Source organism: Scardinius erythrophthalmus (assembly GCF_964197995.2).
Source record: "Scardinius erythrophthalmus genome assembly, chromosome: 25".
NCBI lineage: Eukaryota > Metazoa > Chordata > Actinopteri > Cypriniformes > Leuciscidae > Scardinius > Scardinius erythrophthalmus.
This window is the reverse complement of record NC_138245.1, coordinates 3,087,050-3,102,345: the sequence shown is the minus strand read 5'-3', so window position 1 is coordinate 3,102,345 and position 15,296 is coordinate 3,087,050. Positions and strand designations below refer to the sequence as shown.

At 41.5% G+C, this 15,296-nt stretch overlaps 1 protein-coding gene across 1 annotated transcript in view; it reads left to right on the top strand.

Moving 5' to 3' along the window:
* LOC308685330 (phosphatase and actin regulator 3-like) overlaps positions 1–14,968 on the top strand; it is a gene marked incomplete at both ends in the record, with an annotated part of 55,160 nt that extends 40,192 nt beyond the window's left edge. The window contains 5 exons of the mRNA XM_081357029.1: positions 6,421–6,570; positions 10,175–10,387; positions 10,827–11,022; positions 11,308–11,498; positions 14,811–14,968. Coding sequence (XP_081213155.1) covers positions 6,421–6,570; positions 10,175–10,387; positions 10,827–11,022; positions 11,308–11,498; positions 14,811–14,968 — 908 coding nt within the window. The remainder of the gene's footprint in view (positions 1–6,420; positions 6,571–10,174; positions 10,388–10,826; positions 11,023–11,307; positions 11,499–14,810) is intronic.
* Between the last annotated feature and the right edge of the window lie 328 nt (positions 14,969–15,296).

The window sequence follows — 15,296 nt, the reverse complement described above, 5'->3', positions numbered from 1 at the left end:
CCAAACTCACTGCACCAACACTTCCAAACTCAATGCACCAACACTGCCAAACTCACTAAAGCAACACTGCCAAACTCACTGCACCAACACTGCCAAACTCACTGCACCAACACTGTCAAACTCACTGCACCAACACTGCCAAACTCACTGCACCAACACTGTCAAACTCACTGCACCAACACTGTCAAACTCACTGCACCAAATCTGCCAAACTCACTGCACCAAAACTGTCAAACTCACTGCACCAACACTGTCAAACTCACTGCACCAACACTGCCAAACTCACTAAACCAACACTGCCAAACTCACTGCACCAACACTGCCAAACTCACTAAAGCAACACTGCCAAACTCACTGAACCAACACTGCCAAACTCACTGCACCAACACTTCCAAACTCACTAAAGCAACACTGCCAAACTCACTGCACCAACACTGCCAAACTCACTGCACCAACACTGCCAAACTCACTAAAGCAACACTGCCAAACTCACTGCACCAACACTGCCAAATTCACTGCACCAACACTGCCAAACTCACTGCACCAACACTGCCAAACTCACTAAAGCAACACTGTCAAACTCACTGCATCAACACTGCCAAACTCACTGCACCAACACTGCCAAACTCACTGCACCAACACTGCCAAACTCACTGCACCAACACTGCCAAACTCACTGCACCAACACTGCCAAATTCACTGCACCAACACTGCCAAACTCACTAAAGCAACACTGCCAAACTCACTGCACCAATACTGCCAAACTCACAAAAGCAACACTGTCAAACTCACTGCAACAACACTGCCAAACTCACTGCAACAATACTGCCAAACTCACTAAACCAACACTGTCAAACTCACTAAACCAACACTGCCAAACTCACTGCACCAACACTGCCAAACTCACTGCACCAACACTGCCAAACTCACTGCACCGACACTGCCAAACTCACTGCACCAACACTGCCAAACTCACGGCACCAACACTGCCAAACTCACGGCACCAACACTGCCAAACTCACTAAAGCAACACTGCCAAACTCACTGCACCAACACTGCCAAACTCACTGCACCAACACTGTCAAACTCACTGCACCAACACTGTCAAACTCACTGCTGCACCAACACTGTCAAACTCACTGCACCAAATCTGCCAAACTCACTGCACCAACACTGCCAAACTCACTGCACCAACACTGCCAAACTCACTAAAGCAACACTGCCAAACTCACTGAACCAACACTGCCAAACTCACTGCACCAACACTTCCAAACTCACTAAAGCAACACTGCCAAACTCACTGCACCAACACTGCCAAACTCACTAAAGCAACACTGCCAAACTCACTGCACCAACACTGCCAAATTCACTGCACCAACACTGCCAAACTCACTGCACCAACACTGCCAAACTCACTAAAGCAACACTGTCAAACTCACTGCATCAACACTGCCAAACTCACTGCACCAACACTGCCAAACTCACTGCACCAACACTGCCAAACTCACTGCACCAACACTGCCAAACTCACTGCACCAACACTGCCAAATTCACTGCACCAACACTGCCAAACTCACTAAAGCAACACTGCCAAACTCACTGCACCAATACTGCCAAACTCACAAAAGCAACACTGTCAAACTCACTGCAACAACACTGCCAAACTCACTGCAACAATACTGCCAAACTCACTAAACCAACACTGTCAAACTCACTAAACCAACACTGCCAAACTCACTGCACCAACACTGCCAAACTCACTGCACCAACACTGCCAAACTCACTGCACCGACACTGCCAAACTCACTGCACCAACACTGCCAAACTCACGGCACCAACACTGCCAAACTCACGGCACCAACACTGCCAAACTCACTAAAGCAACACTGCCAAACTCACTGCACCAACACTGCCAAACTCACTGCACCAACACTGTCAAACTCACTGCACCAACACTGTCAAACTCACTGCTGCACCAACACTGTCAAACTCACTGCACCAAATCTGCCAAACTCACTGCACCAACACTGCCAAACTCACTGCACCAACACTGTCAAACTCACTGCACCAACACTGTCAAACTCACTGCTGCACCAACACTGTCAAACTCACTGCACCAAATCTGCCAAACTCACTGCACCAACACTGCCAAACTCACTGCACCAACACTGTCAAACTCACTGCACCAACACTGCCAAACTCACTAAACCAACACTGCCAAACTCACTGCACCAACACTGCCAAACTCACTGCACCAACACTGCCAAACTCACTAAAGCAACACTGCCAAACTCACTGCACCAACACTGCCAAACTCACTGCACCAACACTGCCAAACTCACTGCACCAACACTGCCAAACTCACTGCACCAACACTGCCAAACTCACTGCACCAACACTGCCAAACTCACTGCACCAACACTGCCAAACTCACTGCACCAACACTGTCAAACTCACTGCACCAACACTGCCAAACTCACTGCACCAACACTGCCAAACTCACTGCACCAACACTATCAAACTCACTGCACCAACACTGCCAAACTCACTGCACCAACACTGCCAAACTCACTGCACCAACACTGCCAAACTCACTGCACCAACACTGCCAAACTCACTGCACCAACACTGCCAAACTCACTGCACCAACACTGTCAAACTCACTGCACCAACACTGCCAAACTCACTGCACCAACACTGCCAAACTCAATGCACCAACACTGCCAAACTCACTAAAGCAACACTGCCAAACTCACTAAAGCAACACTGTCAAACTCACTGCACCAACACTGCCAAACTCACTGCACCAACACTGTCAAACTCACTGCACCAACACTGCCAAACTCACTGCACCAACACTGCCAAACTCACTGCACCAACACTGCCAAACTCACTGCACCAACACTGCCAAACTCACTGCACCAACACTGCCAAACTCACGGCACCAACACTGCCAAACTCACGGCACCAACACTGCCAAACTCACTAAAGCAACACTGCCAAACTCACTGCACCAACACTGCCAAACTCACTGCACCAACACTGTCAAACTCACGGCACCAACACTGTCAAACTCACTGCTGCACCAACACTGTCAAACTCACTGCACCAAATCTGCCAAACTCACTGCACCAACACTGCCAAACTCACTGCACCAACACTGTCAAACTCACTGCACCAACACTGCCAAACTCACTAAACCAACACTGCCAAACTCACTGCACCAACACTGCCAAACTCACTGCACCAACACTGCCAAACTCACTAAAGCAACACTGCCAAACTCACTGCACCAACACTGCCAAACTCACTGCACCAACACTGCCAAACTCACTGCACCAACACTGCCAAACTCACTGCACCAACACTGCCAAACTCACTGCACCAACACTGCCAAACTCACTGCACCAACACTGTCAAACTCACTGCACCAACACTGCCAAACTCACTGCACCAACACTGCCAAACTCACTAAAGCAACACTGTCAAACTCACTGCACCAACACTGCCAAACTCACTGCACCAACACTGCCAAACTCACTGAACCAACACTGTCAAACTCACTGCACCAACACTGCCAAACTCACTGCACCAACACTCCCAAACTCACTGCACCAACAATGCCAAACTCACTAAAGCAACACTGTCAAACTCACTGCACCAACACTGCCAAACTCACTGCACCAACACTGCCAAACTCACTGCACCAACACTGTCAAACTCACTGCACCAACACTGTCAAACTCACTAAACCAACACTGTCAAACTCACTAAACCAACACTGTCAAACTCACTAAACCAACACTGCCAAACTCACTGCACCAACACTGCCAAACTCACTGCACCAACACTGCCAAACTCACTGCACCAACACTGCCAAACTCACTGCACCAACACTGCCAAAATCACTGCACCAACACTGCCAAACTCACTAAAGCAACACTGTCAAACTCACTGCACCAACACTGCCAAACTCACTGCACCAACACTGTCAAACTCACTGCACCAACACTGCCAAACTCAATGCACCAACACTTCCAAACTCAATGCACCAACACTGCCAAACTCACTAAAGCAACACTGTCAAACTCACTGCACCAACACTGCCAAACTCACTGCACCAACACTGTCAAACTCACTGCATCAACTCTGTCAAACTCACTAAAGCAACACTGCCAAACTCACTGCACCAACACTGCCAAACTCACTAAACCAACACTGCCAAACTCACTGCACCAAAACTGCCAAACTCACTAAACCAACACTGCCAAACTCATTGCACCAACACTGCCAAACTCACTAAACCAACACTGCCAAACTCACTGCACCAACACTGCCAAACTCACTAAAGCAACACTGCCAAACTCACTGCACCAACACTGCCAAACTCACTAAACCAACACTGTCAAACTCACTGCACCAACACTGCCAAACTCACTGCACCAACACTGCCAAACTCACTGCACTAACACTGCCAAACTCACTGCACCAACACTGCCAAACTCACTGCACCAACACTGCCAAACTCACTAAAGCAACACTGCCAAACTCACTGCACCAACACTGCCAAACTCACTGCACCAACACTGCCAAACTCACTGAACCAACACTGTCAAACTCACTGCACCAACACTGCCAAACTCACTGCACCAACACTGCCAAACTCACTGCACCAACAATGCCAAACTCACTAAAGCAACATTGTCAAACTCACTGCACCAACACTGCCAAACTCACTGCACCAACACTGCCAAACTCACTGCACCAACACTGTCAAACTCACTGCACCAACACTGTCAAACTCACTAAACCAACACTGTCAAACTCACTAAACCAACACTGCCAAACTCACTGCACCAACACTGCCAAACTCACTGCACCAACACTGTCAAACTCACTGCACCAAATCTGCCAAACTCACTGCACCAACACTGCCAAACTCACTGCACCAACACTGCCAAACTCAATGCACCAACACTGCCAAACTCACTAAACCAACACTGCCAAACTCACTGCACCAACACTGTCAAACTCACTGCACCAACACTGCCAAACTCACTAAACCAACACTGCCAAACTCACTGATTTTGAGGCTTTAATGAGAAAGTGATGACAGCCGTTAAATAGATCGTTCACCCAAAAATGTCAAATTAGCCCATGATTTATTCGGCCTCAAGTCGTCCTAGGTGTATATGACATTCTTCTTTCAGACAAATATAATCGGAGTTATATAAAAAATTGTCCTGGCTCTTCCAATGGCAGTGAATGGCTGTTTCTGTTTTGAAGTCCATAAAAGTGCATCTATCATGATAAAAGTGCATCTATCCATCATAAAAGTGCATCTATCCATCATAAAAGTGCATCTATCTGTGATTAAAGTGCATCTATCTATCATAAAAGTGCATCTATCATGATAAAAGTGCATCTATCCATCATGAAAGTGCATCTATCCATGATAAAAGCGCATCTATCCATCATAAAAGCGCATCTATCCATCATAAAAGCACATCTGTCCATCATAAAAGCGCATCTATCCATCATAAAAGCGCATCTGTCCATCATAAAAGCACATCTATCCATCATAAAAGTGCATCTGTCCATCATAAAAGTGCATCTATCCATCATAAAAGCGCATCTGTCCATCATAAAAGCGCATCTATCCATCATAAAAGTGCATCTGTCCATCATAAAAGTGCATCTGTCCATCATAAAAGCGCATCTATCCATCATAAAAGTGCTCCACACGGCTCTGGTGGGTTATTAAAGGCCTTCTGAAGAGAAGCCACGCGTTTGTGTAAGAAAAATATCCATATTTAAAACTTAAAATAAAATAACTAGCTTCGGATTCGACTTAAGTCTAAGTGCATCTTATGTGAGTAATGCGACGTACTGCTGATATTTAAACTACATGACACACTACGCTACTTCCGACGTCTAGTTGCCCTTTAGGTGCAAGTAGACCGCGTTTGGCCGTAAGCTAGAATTTTACTTTGTAACGAGTTAAATATGAATATTATTCTCACACAAACGCATCTATTCGCTTCAGAAGGCCTTTATTAACCCCCTGGAGCCTGTGGAGCACTTTCATGATGGACAGATGCACTTTTATGATGGACAGATGCACTTTCATGATGGATAGATACACTTTTATTATGGACAGATGCACTTTTATGATGGATAGATACACTTTTATGATGGACAGATGCATTTTTATGGACTTCAAAACAGAAACAGCCATTCACTGCCATTATAAAGCTTGGAAGAGCCAGGACATTTTTTAATATAACTCTGATTGTATTCGTCTGAAAGAAGAATGTCATATACACCTAGGATGACTTGAGGGCGAGTAAATCATGGGCTAATTTAAATTTCTGGGTGAGCTATCCCTTTAAGACTGGCCGGTTTTTCCCATGCTTACAGAGTCTGGCCTGGCCTGTGGTGGGAACTCAGACGATCTGGGAAGCCCATCGCTCGAGGACTCAGACGCCGAGGACCGAGAGGACGAGCCCATGGCGCCGCTGGCCAGCAACTCAGAGGATCTGGGATCTGATGAGGACAATCTGTCTACAGGTCAGGACTTGTGAATGTTTGGTCTTTTGCTAAACAGGGGTGTGTTTCCCGTACAACGACGTAACGCACTGCTTAACTACCATAGTACGATGCATCATTGAAATAATCAACTAGCTAGTCACGACTGTTTCCCGAAACCATATTGTCGCAAATTGGTCGTTAAACCACTGGTTGATGATGTCACGCAGGTGGTGGAGTAATAACCTTTTTTTTTTTTTAAGTATAATGAATCTGTTTGAAATCGAATTAATGCTAGATGTTTTGCTATAAATTACAGACATGGCATCTGAGAAATTTTTGCTTTATTTCCAGATTCAATCATAGGCTCGTTCTTACGCACTAGAGCACGTTCACACATGCGCACTCTTCAAAAACAACGCTTTAAATCTCTTGACAAACTAAAAGACGTAAATTACATTTGTATGTATTCTAAATAAAAGATAATGTCAGCTTGCTTATTTGGCTCAAGATCAGGATTTATTGAGTCCACATGTCATGCAAACAAGAAACTGCTTCTAACCACAGGTCGAGATCTGTCGCTCCAAACACACAACTCTGCGATGCTGTTTGCGAATATTTGTTGGAACGATGGTTTCGGGAAACACCGACTCGTTGAACTGCTGATAACGACAGAACTTGCAACCATAGTTGGCTAACGATGTTTTCGGGAAACACACCCCAGAACGTGAAACTACAACTGAGACTATTAACATTATTAATGCACATTCCTGACCTTATTTTTCCATTAGTCCAATAGAAAAAAATAGTGCCCATGTAATTCCCAGCTAACAGGGAATGTTCTCGGAAATTGACAAGCTTCTCTCAACCTTATGATCTGTAACATTTAAGTATGCTATTTTAAAGGTTCCTAATTAGGGCCCGAGCACTGATGGTGAGAGGACCCTATTGGAATTGCTCTGTTTAGTATTATTCTTCTTCTCCAAAGTGAATCGCTTTTTTGAGGGCCTAAACATGCTCGAAAACTCACAAAGCTTTGCACACACGTCAGAAGTGGTGAAAATGTACGTGTGATATGTGTCTCAGAAGTAGGTGTGGGAAAATGGCTCGATAGCGCCACCTACAATTTTTCGGCGAAGTGCCCCTGGCGCTACGTTTCACTTACAGGTATGAAATTCGGTAGACACATGTAACAGGCCAATATCTACAATAAAGTCTTGGGGCGAGATCTGAAAACCAAACAGGAAGTGAGATATTTTCTCTTTTCTGTGCAAAATTGGTTCAGTTTTTGCCATTTCCAGACGTTGTACTTTAACAAACTCCTCCTAGAGATTTAATCAGATCCACATCATATTTTGTAAGTCTAATCTAAAGGCCTTTGCGACGTTAAATTGCAAAGATCTTGAGTTTTCGGTGAAGGGTGTGTCCGTGGCTGCCTGACAAAATTTTATGTTTCGCCATGAAACATGAAGTTGATACGATGTCCGATCTGCCCCAAACTTCACATGTTTTATTAAAGTCCTGGCCTGAAGACATCTACATGACAATTTTCAATTACAGTCATAGCGCCACCTGTGGGCAACTGGAAATGACACATTTTACACTGTGATTAACTACTCCTTATAGAGATTTAACCAGATCAACATCATATATGGTCAGTCTAATCTTAAGGCTTTAGCGGTGGTAAATTGCGATTTCCGATCTGCCCCGAACTTCACATGTTTGATAAGAGTCCTGTCCTGAACGCATCTACATGGCAATATTCCTTAGTCATAGCGCCACCTGCTGGCAACAGGAAATGACATGCTTTACACTGTAATTCACTCCCAGAAATATATTCAAATATCCCATGAAGTACCAAACATGATAGAAACATGTTAAATCATGCAACACTTGGCTAAGTGCTGATGTATGCGATTAACGCCACGAAACAGGAAGTTATTGTAACTCAGGTATACGATATCCGCTCTGCCCCAAACTTCACATGTTTGATAAGTGTCCTGTCCTGAACACATCTACATAACAATATTCAGTTATAGTAATAGCGCCACCTGCTGGTAGCAGGAAGTGTGGCAAATACAAATGACTTTGACATAGTCCTCCTATATACTGCCCACCATGCTTTGCTTTCCTAATGCCGCCGGGTGGCGGTGGCACGGGTGCGAGGGCCCTTTTCATCGCTGCTTGCAGCTTTAATTTTGTTTTGGAGTCTCCTACAACAGGTTTACATTCATCGAAGATCTAAAACATTTTCATTTTCTCATAATATCCATTGCAGCATCAGCTCTTTGAGGGTCAAAGTAGACGTTGTTCACGGCAGCCAATGAAGAACATAGACTGGCATTATGCAAATCTGTTACAAACCTACACAGATTCAGCAGGAAGTGAGACTGGAATTACTGACGACTCGTTTCAGTTCAGAATCACTTCTTTCTTTTGGTAGACAAAAACTCCATTTATCTTTGATTTTTTGAAACTTTGCAGACCTTTTACATTCACAAACAGCTCTATTACACAATACGTGAAAGGGAATATCCCAAAAAGCATAATAGGGGTGCCTAAACCCGTTTGTTCAAAATTACCTGGTTTTTGATAATGCTCTTAAATTGTTAGCACAAAAACGTTATTTATACTTTGTTTATGAAACATTTTTAAAAGTTTTAAGTTTTCAAATGTTGCTACTACTTTTAGAATGTTCAGAGAACATTCAAATGTAACATTACCATAATGTTTGAAAAATGATACAATGGAATGTCCCCTTAACATTTGTATATTCAAGAAATAAAAAACATTTAAAAACAAGTACAACATTTGAAAAACTGGACGTTTTGAACTGGAAGGGAATATCTATAATGCATGGTTTTAGGCTACTGTAATAGGTAATATAGTCTTCCATAAACATTCCTTCCTTAAATATCAATAGTCAAAATTATTTGTAATGTTTTTAACAATAATGTTATTGTATTGTAATGGTGAACTTGACCTTCAGCCTTCATAGTGTATACACATTTTTTTCTAATTTTGTGAATAAAACAAAGATTATTAGAGTACGTTTTACAAGAAAAGACTGTTTCAGTCTTTTCACTTTAAAATGTCACGTTTCATTTGATTAGTTTCTTTGTAATTATTTGTGAAATTTACTACCAATTTCTGAGTGAAAATTATTAAATCACTCATCAATTAGTAAATTCCAATCCACACCAATTGTTTTTTTCAGTGCACGTCCTGTTCAAACAGCCTCTTCAGAAAAGTGTGTTTTTGGTAAGGAGTAAATCCCCCATAATCCACTGCAAACTCACATTCAGCTTTGACCCCAATCTGATATGAAATACCCATCCAATCAATTCCCAATCAATAAAATCAAGTCCTGTCTGATTTTATAATCGTCTGTTTCAGAAATATGCGTCATTAGGGAAGTAAAATGGGTTGCAGATGCCGTTTCATGTTGACTTTAACAATTCTAAATAAACATTTTGATTTGATAAGAATGCATTATGAGCATGTCCACTTGTGAATATGAAAGTGATGACTCAATCAAAAGGTGGGAAATGGACACACATCTCTTGTCTTGAAAGAATGAGCAGCACTTATTTACCACTAGGTGGCGTCAGAGATCACAGAACACACATTTCTGATCTCTTTTCAGCACGAGACACCACAGAGATGACGGAAACAGAAGGGGAACTTGGGCAAAGTGAGGATGAGGACAAGTCATGTGTAGAGGCCTCGAGTAGAGGGGCCGGTGTCGGGGCCCTCGAGGGCCATGAGGAGAGAAAGGAGGATAAACCACTCAGAGAAGTTCGCACTCCTCCAGCCAAACTCCCAGTGAAGCTGCTTAATAGACTGAGCAGTCTGGACAGTCAGTATCAACTCATCACATGCATGTATACCTGTTTTCTAGATTTGACCAACGGAGTGTAACGATGAAACATAATTACAAAAGTAATCTGTCCCACTTCATATTAAGTGGCTTTAAGTACTATGTACTTACATTGAAAAATGAGTACAATGTACTTATTTTGTTCAGGTTGTATTGTAAAACACTTGTGCTGCTACTGAGGTGTGATACGGTTAAGGTTAGGGACAGGTGAGGTTTAAGGGTGGGTTAAGGTGTAAAGGTAGGGTCAATAGTGTAATTACAAATGTAATTACATAAATTAATTACTTACGGCTGTAATTACATGCAGGTATTTTCAAAATATAAGTACATTTATGTACACAATAAGTCCATTGTATCAAATTATTAATTTAAATGTAAGTACATAGTACTTAAAGCCACTTTTTTTCTCGTCCTGTAGATACCCACTGTCCTCAGGGCCGGCCGGCTCCAGCCACTCTGCCCAGGAACTTCACCCTCCCCAAAGATGCCCTGCGGGGCAGGATCTCCACCCCCACCGGCTCGCCTCACTTGGGGGTCCTGCACCCTCATCTGCCCCCGAGCTGCATCATCGAGGAACTGCACCGGGCGCTGGCCTCCAAACACCGGCAGGACAGGTGAGGACAGGTCTTCACTAGTAATTCTGACTAATTCTGTCACCATTTTACTAAAAGAACCATATAAAATAGTTGATATGAAATGTGTGCTATGTAGTCAAAAGTTTGGAATAATTAAGAATTATAGGGCTACATTAGTAGATTTGAAAACAGTGTTTTCGTTTCAAAACGCTCTCCGTCCACATTAGCGTTTTCCAAAAGTTTCTTATCCACACTGAAATTCTGAATGGTATTGTTTGTGTTGTTATGCATTGAAAATTTTCAACCAGATCTTGTAAATGTCAGTTTCCACAGTAAGGAGATCCGCGGTTCCCCCAAACGGCGCTCGGATGGACGGGTGTCCCGCACCGCCAGCGCTGAAAATGAGCAGAGCGGAGAAGTGGAGAACAAGAAAGAGGCAGAAGAGAACAAGGAGAACATGCGTGTGGATGAATACTACAGCGACCAGGACAGCTGGAACGACTCTGTCATCTCTGGTGTGTTTCTTTGACCTTGGTTTACATCACATGTTGATCATGGACATCAGCATTAAAAAAGAATGATTATTGTAGAATTTTAGACCAAAAAAAATATTTTTAGTAGTTTTAGTTTTTGTTAGTTTCGATTTCTCATGTTTTTACCTTAGTCTGTAAAAAAAGATGGATGACGCATCTCCGCTTCCTTCTACTGTAGAAAAATATCCCAGTAAAGGTCCATCCGTGTTAGATATAGATCCGGGTCACTAAAGAGCCAAATATATAATAGTGATTTGTGAAACATTCATGCATTTAAAGGTACAATATGCAAGTTTTCGCCGCCAGAAGTCGCATTTTCAAAATAATATCAAAGGCGAAGCTTGATGACGCTATGAAGGAGAGTGGAACTATGAGAGATTGTCATTTTCATTATCCAGAGATGTATGGTATAATTCATATATTTCACGAATCATGTTCACGGATGAGGTAATGAATTAGTTTTTGTACAACCTGTACGTTTGATCAGACTATTTTAAGTCATCGTAATGAATTAGCTGCAAGGAACGTGAAATGTAATACTATATTAGCCTGTTACTGATATGTGACTATTTGTCAAATGATTTTTACATGTTTAAAACAATCGTACTAAAAGTACATTTGAACGAAACCACAGTATTTGCAAATAATGGCTAAATATTTTGTGCAACACATACTGTATTTAATTTCACAGCCATAGACTTGGTCACCAGACTTGATAAAAAGCGTTACTAAAGTACAAACAAAGTGCAGTATAAATGTATGTGTGCAATAAATAATATATATTTGCTTACCTGTCTATTAAAAAATATGCGAGAGCAGAGTCTCTGTCAAGTCCAAGTTTGTCATGAAGCTCTCTCCATCCTGAAAACGCCATGCCGATGTTGATCCTTGTTTTATTTCCCAAAGCCTGCTTGCCTCAGTTGATCTACGTTTACCTTTTTTTGGATTTTCTGTACTCGCCAATCAATAATCATGAACCATGATGACTGAACGACACAACAGCAGCGTGCAAGATATTGTATCATTGATTAATATACATAGATACCTCATTGGTCCCTGAAACGGCCACTAATGAGGTTTCTATGTACAGTATATATATCTATGGTTTCTACAAGCGGAAACCAGGGATATTGTGGATATTACGTCATTGATAGGTGACAATGACAAGGGACGAGCCAGTATTTAATTGTATTAACAGTATTCATTGTGCAACACTGTGCAAGTGTTTTTTGAATATTTTATTACAAAAATCTTACATATTGTACCTTTAAAGGTACCTTTATAAAATTCTTTATTTTGTGTACTTCCATTATCTTAAATGTTTCCAAGAATTTGTAAATTCAGAGAAATTCACAATTTTAAAAAGTCCGCATTATCCCTGGTTTCCGCTCGCACTGCCATAATAACCATGGCGACAGATGTGGACAACTGCGTTACGTCTAGCGCACGCTCACGCTGTTGTTGTTTCGTTCAAACATTATGGATCATGGCAAGCAGACTTTGGGACAAAAGGAGAACTAAAACGAGGATCAATATCAGCGTGGCATGCCGAGAGCTAGCGTCCGCAACTAACTTCAACTTGACAAAGATGCGCAAATGTAGAGGTGAGCTAATGTACATAAAACAAATCAATGTTATATAGCTCAACATGATGAAATGTTAGAATATGATCAGTATGTTATTCTAATGTAGATCTAGCTTACTGCTAGTCTCATACAGACAAACTAACACATAGAATAACATTATAACTTTCAACACACTCAAATGCAGTTTAGTGTGATAGTGTAGACCAAGTGAAACAACGCTGCGTTACCTCACAATTTTAATTTGTTACATAAACTGACCTGAGTGAGTATTATTCAGCACTTGCGTGTAGTTCGGTAGAATGAAATGTCCTTATCCCTGTATATCCGTGGGACTCGCGTGTGGCGCTGATATCTCTGTCTCTCATTAGCACTCGTGCCCTGCTTCATACCACAGTCATGTTAAAAACATGTATTCACTCATCAATAAACATTATTTCCCATAAACATTATTAGATCCATCAGCATGACGACAAGTTCCATTCCACTTATTCACTGCGTCATCAATCTACGCCTTTGTTATTGTAAGAGGTTAGCGACCCCTAGCAACGAAAAAAATGACATATTGTAGCTTTACGGGTTAAACGAGCAAGCACTGCTCACATTTTCTCCAGAAAAATGTGTTTTATTTCGCAAATTGGTCTCTGAGTGCCTGTTAATAATGTTGCGCTCAGAATACGCCGCATGGCAGAAACGAAGAGGCTTTTCTTCCTCTAGACTTGATTTGTCAGCAACATCTGGTGTCCTACTTCTAATGCGTCTGCTGTCGGAGAGAAGCAGACACACTGCAAACACACAGGGAACACTGGGACTCAAACAGGGCATGATCAACTCACAGAGCCAGATGTTTGGAAATGACAAAATGACATTTTAAAAACATTGAAATAAAGACTATGTCTTGCTAAAGCTAATTTTATGGCAATTATTTATAAACTAAAATGTACAGATAGACTGGAAATTACACACAAACATGTTCTGTTCACAAGTGATATATACCCTGATTTATCTTTGTTTTCTTCACACATCACATATATCAAATTTCCATTTCCAGCTCTTCTCTGACACTGCTTGATAAACAAATACTTTTGAAAAAAGTTTATTTGGAGAAAAATTATTGGTTGTTGTTTTAATGCCACTATATTCTAAATAATTTTTACACAGTCATAAAAAAACAATATACATCAGTTTTATACAATGAATATTGAAATTATGTTATATGTAATGTTATGTTGTTATGTTATATGTTATGTTATATGTTATGTTATGTTATGTTATACTGTATGTTATATGTTATGTTATGTTATGTTATATGTTATGTTATGTTATGTTATATGTTATGTTATGTTATGTTATACTATGTTATGTTATATGTTATGTTATGTTATATTATATGTTATGTTATGTTATACTGTATGTTATGTTATGTTACTGTATGTTATATGTTATGTTATGTTATGTTATGTTATGTTATGTTATGTTATAAATTATATTATGTCGTGGGCATGAATGTGCCTATAATTGACCCTTGTTTGTGCAGAGTTCATTTGACCATCATTAATGATCATGTGTGCATGTGTTTGTGTGTGTGTGTGTGTGTGTGTGTGTGTGTGTGTGTGTGTGTGTGTGTGTGTGTGTGTGTGTGTGCGTGCGTGCGTGCGCACGTGTGTGTGTGTGTGTGTGTGTGTGTGTGTGTGTGTGTGCATGTGTGCAGGTACGCTTCCACGGCGGATAAGGAAAGAGCTTCTGGCGGTGAAGCTGCGTAACAGGCCCAGTAAACAGGAGCTGGAGGACAGGAACATCTTCCCTGTGCGCAGTGATCAAGAACGGCAGGAGATACGCCAACAGATCGAAATGAAGCTTGCCAAGTGAGTCTGGAGTAAAGTTTCATACACAAATGTTTTATATGCACTACTGTACAAAAGTTTGGGGTCAGTACGATTTTTTTATATTCTTAGATTCATCAAGGACTCATTTATTTGATTTAAAAGTGTCAGTTGTGTGTTACAAAAGATTTCTCGGTTACACTTTATAATAACTGCATGATATGAATCATTAGTTAAGCATTAGTAAATAGTTAATTCATCGTTTATAAAGCATTAATAGACATTAATAAGCAGTTTATAAATACGGCTATAAATGCTTTATTCTTGATTTATAAGCATATCTATAATGAGTTCACACTTTATTAATGATCAAT